This window comes from Corvus moneduloides, chromosome 1, assembly GCF_009650955.1.
Source record: "Corvus moneduloides isolate bCorMon1 chromosome 1, bCorMon1.pri, whole genome shotgun sequence".
NCBI lineage: Eukaryota > Metazoa > Chordata > Aves > Passeriformes > Corvidae > Corvus > Corvus moneduloides.
This window is the reverse complement of record NC_045476.1, coordinates 40403506-40410989: the sequence shown is the minus strand read 5'-3', so window position 1 is coordinate 40410989 and position 7484 is coordinate 40403506. Positions and strand designations below refer to the sequence as shown.

At 37.5% G+C, this 7484-nt stretch overlaps 1 protein-coding gene across 5 annotated transcripts in view; it reads right to left on the bottom strand.

Annotated features, from left to right (window-relative positions):
* Positions 1 to 618: 618 nt before the first annotated feature.
* Positions 619 to 7484, bottom strand: part of TOPAZ1 (testis and ovary specific PAZ domain containing 1) — a 42949-nt gene continuing 36083 nt past the window's right edge. For 4 of the 5 annotated variants that reach the window (XM_032107342.1, XM_032107314.1, XM_032107324.1 and 1 more), the window contains 5 exons: positions 7263 to 7427; positions 6050 to 6253; positions 4788 to 4971; positions 3948 to 4143; positions 619 to 1305 (listed from right to left, as the gene is read on the bottom strand). In XM_032107342.1, the coding sequence (XP_031963233.1) occupies positions 1222 to 1305; positions 3948 to 4143; positions 4788 to 4971; positions 6050 to 6253; positions 7263 to 7427 (833 nt within the window). In that variant the 3' untranslated portion in view covers positions 619 to 1221. Of the gene's footprint in view, positions 4144 to 4787; positions 4972 to 6049; positions 6254 to 7262; positions 7428 to 7484 lie in introns of all 5 variants that reach the window. The other variant, XM_032107333.1, reaches the window with a different exon arrangement.

Sequence of the window (7484 nt, the reverse complement as noted above, 5' to 3'; positions counted from 1 at the left end):
TACACATCATTCTAGTAATTTTAGAAAAAAAAGTTATGCAGGAGTTAAGACTGAAAAATGTAGAGCTGGGATTTGCAAAAAACCCCTCCATTAAAACCACAAAGATGCAAGATGCATCTGGAGAATGTGAAAGGACAAAAAAAGTGAGTAATTGCTTTTACTGTGGCTAAATTTTACTAAGCTGAGGAGTATGGCATTGAGACTAGTAATTAAACTTCTACTACTGCAGTAGAGACATTTTACTATTTCTCCTCAAGTGAAATCCACACTAACATCCATCGGAATTCTTCAGTGAACTGAGCACAGCCTGTAACCCTGGCTGTAGCCTCCACTTCCAGTTAAAGCTGGAAGCTGGCCATCTCCACAGCTGGGAGTTTCAGCCCAATTTATTCATGAGCATTTGCTACATTGCGTGCTCTGGTGTGGTGAAGAACTGCATAGACTCTGACTGATTTCATACTTTCTTAACCTCCTCATGCAGCGTATTACTCTAGATTCTTGTAGTACTTTCAAGATATTAAACTCTCCACAGCTACTTTGCTGCTTGCCTATCTTCCTGCATATTCATTACAGGAATCTGAATATAATTAAATAATTTAATAACAATACAGACTCACAGATATTTTGAATGCTTTATGTAAGTAATAAAAAACGTTTATTAACAACTTAAGAACTCCTCCAAAATGCTCCTCCCCTTCCCCCTCGTTGCTCTTTATAAAACACCATAAAACTTTCAAGCTCCTATTTCCAGCTTCTCACCTCCATCCTGCATTTTGAAACTCTCAAAATTATCAATACTTTGAAATAAAATTGTGGTAAGTCTTCTGAACCACATTATTCTGTTTTAGTTACAAGAAACTGTCCATACCCAACAAAAATAATCTTTCCAAGAGCATAGTGTGTAATCAGTGAAAACTGAAGATTTTCACAGAGGGAATTTCTCATGTATCTAACAACATACTGAAGGAGCACAGCGTTGTTTACTCCAAGCTACTGAGCACAGCACAGGGAAGGTTTTATTTGCACATTTTTCCATCTCTCTCTGCAAACAGGTAAACATACATTTTATTTTCTATATGAAAAATTAGATCAAATAAGTTGCTTAATGTCAAACATGGAAGTTTTTTCAGCTTAACTTATACTGGGAGAAAGCAAAAATATGGATATTGTCTACTGAGTGGCTGGCTCTGCAAAACTGCATTGCCTCTGTTGTACTTAACTTTATTCTTCAGGATATTTTTTCCATCTTTCCAGGCTTGTTTCCATTCCATACTGGAGTTTTGTCCTGTTTGGCACATGGAATTTCTGTTACCAAAACACCGAGAATGTTACTCAAGAAACCTTTCTGGCCTTTTGATACACATCCGAATGACGAGATTTGCATTGTATTTCACGTGGACCCAGAGAGAACACAAACGTGAAATACAGGACTTAACATCAAAGTTGTTTAAATTGCCTACTGGTTTATCATGGGGATACAGGGAGAAACAATATATTGGCAGAGACATCAGAAGCCTCCATTGCAACAAAACTTCTGAGCAATGATGTGGGCAACTTGCTTTGTTAATATAAAACATGACTGAGATTACATCCTATCAGCTGAAGATGATACTCAGGAGATGGAGCCAAAACATTGCAAAAATTTTACACAGTTCCAAGTTAAGCTTGAAGGTCAATGATTAACCTCTGTCTGAAAAATAAAGTAACATTTGGAGTTTTGTTCTGGGGATGATCCAAGTGAAAATTCAAGGTTACTTACAGAGGAAAAAACTCTGCTGTCTCTAGAACATCCCAAGTTTTGAAGCCATACAGATTACAAAGAAAATTTTGTCCTTCTGTGTCTGTCAAACACACTATTAGCCACATTGGGTATTGCTCACAGAAACATGGGATTTAGTCGAGGGTCAGACAGCCTCTGTCTAATTCCAAGGGAGATTAAGCCACAAAGGATCTTACAAGAAGTAATTAGGAAAAATTACTTGGTATCTTACTACCATTTCTAGTTTGTTGGAACCTTCCAAAATTGCTCTTTTCACTAACACTGGAGTGGCTGCAAGAGCATCAGTTTAGATCCCTCATCTGAAACCTGATTACTTCTTACCCAGTCTTTCAGCTACTGGGAAGCAAAATCAGTAGAATCCAGTCAGATTTGACCACCTGGATACCCTTAAAAATGGCAGAGCCATCTTTGTGAATACAAAGGGGTGGAACCCAAAGGTTGTTTGAACCAGTGCCAACTGTACTCTAAGACTGAGGTCAACGGCTTCTACAGAAATGCGATCTGGTACCATTGGTACTGAATCTACCATTTTTTACAAGGTAGGCAGATGATCCCTGCAGAAGAATGATACCCTGTGAAAAGACAAGAGCCTCTATCCTTGCATTTTTCTGTACAGGTGTCACAGGAGGAAAGTAGTGATCTTGGCGGTCATCAGATTCAATCCTCTCTCTTCCAGCAGCAACTCCCTAAACAGACTAGATGAGAAGTGGTATTGAAAAAGGTCAGGACCTGGCCCTGAAGACATCAGGAATCTAACAAATGACAATCAGATTCATGACATCAGATTAATGGCATAAACCCCAAGACTGGAGTGGCAACCTCCCCCAAAGAGAAAAACCACTGACACCAAAACCTTCCACACAACCCTCCAGTACTAAGATCATGATGGCTTTCATAATTTAGAGCTGCAAAGAACACCTGAAATAATGCGGCAGGAACTGGGAAGAGACTTACGCTACCACAAAGGAGAGACATTTTTCAAACACTGAGGTCCTATGCCACCATCCACGATGGAACAGCCTAAAAACTCATGAACTTCTATATCCAAAAGAGCCAAAGTGTTCAGAACAAAAGGCTTTAAAAAGGATGGAGAACAGGACCAAAAGAGCTGTATTATTGGCAGGTTTGTGAAGGTTGGTACTGGAGGTCTAAACTAACAACACTACAGAAGTGGTGAGCTCAGTAAGTATCAGCTTTGACAGAGGCCGTGTTGTTTTGCCATGGGATGTTTTCTGATAGTAAATGTTTTGTTCTTCTTACTCAGGCTGCAGAGTGTGCCTTAAGCAACTCATACTTTGAATGTGGTTCAGGATTTTCAGGTGGAAAAAAAGCAGAACCAGGAATGGTGGAACAAGCATGCTGGCAGTCTCCATCTCATCGTGCAGTTAGTAGAACCTAAAAGATGGGCAAACTGACCTCTCTCTACGAGCACAATCAAGGGAGAAAGCAAGTTTTCCTTTTCAGTGGAAATATCCATCCATACAAATGTGAAACCATACACAAGCTATTATCTAATTACATTTTTATCAAATAAATATCTAATTAAATTGTCAAGCAAACCTTCAGCTGTGAGCAATGTGTAGGCTCTCAGTTCTGTGAAGAAAGGTATCCTAAGTCAGGCATGTCTCAAGTGATTTTGAAGTTATTTTATTCTCAGTGCTTTTCATTGGGCTTTTGGAGTAAAGAAATTAAGATCTAAGGTGCAAACAGTTAGGACAGTAACCTCACACGTTGCTGTGAGAGGCAGACAAAAGAACACATGTATTACTTCTACAGATTATGAATGAATGTGAAAAATGTCTCACTCAAGAACAGTAAATGCACTCAACCAATCCACTTACCTATACTTTTATCTATGCTTATACTATACTTATTTGATTACCTGCTGGGAGAAACAAGCTAAGTGCTAATTCTTTGTACAAAAAGAGAATGTAGGTTCTGAGGCTGCAACTTCCTCATTATCTGGTGATGCCATTGCAAAACAAATATAAAGTCAGTGTGACAGTTTATATAGTTAGGGAAAAAATTACTCTTTCTGTGCTACTATCTGCATTATCATCAATATAGTATTTATAAACAAAACCTGAGTTTGAAACCTTGCTGTAAATCAGTAAAGCACCATTTGAACACAGTGGGAACTATTTAATAACTACTGAAACAGCCAGACCTTCTCAGCCCATTTCATATTCTCATGAAGCCATTTTAGAGCAGATGAATGCTCCAGGCTGTAAACTTCTTCCATATTAACATTCATTGTCATATGCTTAAGAAAAAGCTTTGGATCAGATAAACGAGCCGCTTGGATCAGCCTCTCCACTGCCACATGGTAGGCACTGTTATTCTGAACTGTCTGATCTTCAGATCTGTAAGGGAATTTTAACAATCAAATTAGGTATCATACAGGCCCTGTGTCACTTGCCTGACACTTTATACTGGCAGGAAGATTACAAAAATATTAAAATAATGCCTCGTATTCACTTCACTAATAAACATTATGTTAATTTCTAGACAGATTAGATTATTATTCTGAAGAATTAAGAAGTTATAGAAAGTATATTTTCAACATATTTAATGGTAATGAAAAGTAACAGGCTTTAACGCCAGTGCAAAGTAGCTCTGCAATATTCACATCACATTTCGTGAAAAAATGTCTCTCGGCTGGAAAATTCAGTAAAGGAATGCAAACTATTTAATGAACCGGATATAGCAAGAATTCATGTACATGCTTGAATCCATAAGGTTTACTCAGTTTTGGCATGTAATCACTTTTGGAACAAGGTTGTGTCTAAGTAACATGCCTACATTTTTTGCAAGAGCAGAACTTACTCTTTAAGGAAACAGACATACAATAGCATACACATGGAAACAAGAGATAAAAAACTTCTCACTTATCCAAGGAACAAAATTAAGAGATATATTCTTTGGGAAGGATAAGGAAAATAAGAACTATTACTTACATGATCACCTGAACAAATACAATCAAAATGGTACATGTCTGACAACGAACCTTTTCAGTATTATTTGAAGAGTCTGACTAGTAGTCCTCAGACTTTGAATATCACTGGCATTTGAAACAAGAAATATTTCAATGGTCAACAGCATCTCAACTTCAGACAGGTAAGATGGAATCTTCAGAAGTTTGTGACATAAATTTCCCTGCAGCTCTGGGTAGCAACCCAGCGATAAAGCATCTGAGAGTAAATGTGGAAACACGAGGAATTAGGATTACCGAAACTGAATATAGATCTGTTTTCTCCTGTGTGACTAAATGTGGAAAAACCCAAATCCCTAATGGATTTTACTATTTCATCTATGAAATGGCCTGATTTGAGAACACAGCAGACAGTATTCACACATAATATTCACTGTTGTAAAATGTTTGTTGTTTTTTTTTTTCAGTGAGTATTATCAGCTATGATTAAAAAGCTCTGTCAGAAGTCTGGGGACACCAAGTGTGTAATAATACAAGTACAATTTAGGCAGGTCAGACAGAAGCTGCTAATCATGGTTAAAGTGAGAGAACATCTGAACAGCATCTCCTGCTTTGTTCCCCTGTCTTCTGTCACATGATCCCAGCAACCCAACCTATAGAGCATTTCAAGGGAAAAAACCCAAAAGAGATGAGGAAAAACAATCATTTTAATGTTAACAAAACCAAGTATCCATCCCAGCAAGGATGGACTCTTTATGAAGTCTGCTAGCCTCAACAATTCTAAGACAGAATCAAACAGTAAATAATGTGACAATATGGAAGGACCCTAGGCAGAGTGGCACACTCAGTATTAACTTAGCTCAGAAACGGGGAGCTGAAAACAATTACAGACTATTAGCTTTTAGTTGAAAGGAATTTTCTTATAGTTAGGATAAACTAATGAGCCAGACTTCTCAAATCTTAAATATTAATAATATTACCACCATGGAGATAGCGGTTATACTTCTAGAAGTATCAGGAAATCTAATCTGCCTAGAAGAGAAAGTAAAGATGATGCACTTTTCAACCATTTCAGGGTTCACATATCTGAAATTCTGAAACTGAATGTAAAAACTAATTTTATCATTATTACATTTATTTCATGCCAGGTAGTATGCACTGATTCTTATTTTCAACTCACCATTTCCTAGTAAGTATTTTGGTTTCAAATAAATTCCCGAGAGTGACACAGAAAGTACTGTTTTTCTTCTTACTCATTTCTCCCCAACAGACTGAGCTGTTATGAGCATATTATCCAAAGAATGTAAGGGGAGGATATTGTTTAAGAAGCAACTTACTTTTGTAATAGGTCCTAGCTTTATACCATAAAGAACTTCTTCCCAAAGCTGTGATTAATCTTCTAAGTAAAAAAAAATCAATAGCAATTTTTTTGGAAAGCATGAAGTCTACTGCAGAAGACGAAACCCCGAGGTTCTTGTTCTCAAAACAGGCATTTATCAGCTTGTTAAAAAGGCAGCTGTATTGAGAAGCATCTACAATATCTGAAATGAAATTAAGGACGTTAACAGCTGAATTAATTCAAATGCAAATCTAGTTGAAGGATTTTTTATCAATCAGTACCTAAATCAGAACTTTTGCCTCTATCAGCAAGATGGAACAAGGTTGGACTAACATGAATGCTTTATTCATCAAAAGTCTTCTCATACAGTAGTTCATTCACATTGTGATGGAGAAGTGTTAAGGTTCAAGTAATAATTTGCTGCCAAAACCAAGAGAATCAGATAAAAATACATTCACTTGCTCAAGCCTATAAATACAATCTTCACCTGATCTCTAGATTTAAGATTTCCACCAATAAAAATCCCCTTGGTTTTCTGCTTCTACTTTTACTCTGAACCGTCTCCTTTTTGGCAGGACTGAGCAGCCTTGTATTCACCTCGTAACTCAAAGAACTAGATCCTCTAAGTAGAAGGTCCTCCAACCAATCTCTCCTAACATACCTAAAAGCATAACTGGCAGTAGACTGAGTCCTACACACAGGAATCAGATGAGGTTTCCTCAGTGGAGCCTAAGTAACTGTATCTCATTTTGAAGTACTCATCCAAAATTTGTCAGATAAATTGAGCCTGAAAGAGCACTCGGTTCTTGACATAGTATGTAAGAGACACTTATGCTGGCTAGCTCAGTTAAAGAAAAAGATCCCCACCTCATTCACCTGAAATTAAGATAAAATAAAACTAAAATATCCCTATTTTATCTCACTGTATAGACTGTGTATGATCCTTAAAAATTTAATGGGTACTTCCTGTTGCCCTGTGTAACTGAGCAAAAGAGGACAGGTCTGTGTGCACATCCATCCAAGTGTGTGCACATGTGCAGCAAGAGCAGCAGAGCACAACAAAAGAAACAGGCCTGTATAAACCCATCTTACTTCTTCAACAAATTTTAGCTAGAAAACACTACAAGAACAGCACAGAATCACCTGTTAAATTTTTAGCTCTTGACACAGAGCTAAAATAAAATAATAATAAAATCTTTTTCTTTACTTACCAGAATGTTTCTGCAAACCTGGTAAGTTCTGCAGAACTTCAAGTGCCTGCCTGTACAAACTCTTCCTCAAGTATTTGTGCACTATTGCACATAACAGATTATGTCGATTAAGGATGTCCATTTTATCACAGGGCCACAACGGTGCATCTGTGATCCACTCTGACTCTGTGGCAAACAACAGTGCAGTGTTATTTCTAGGAACTGGAACTTCTGGATGTTGAG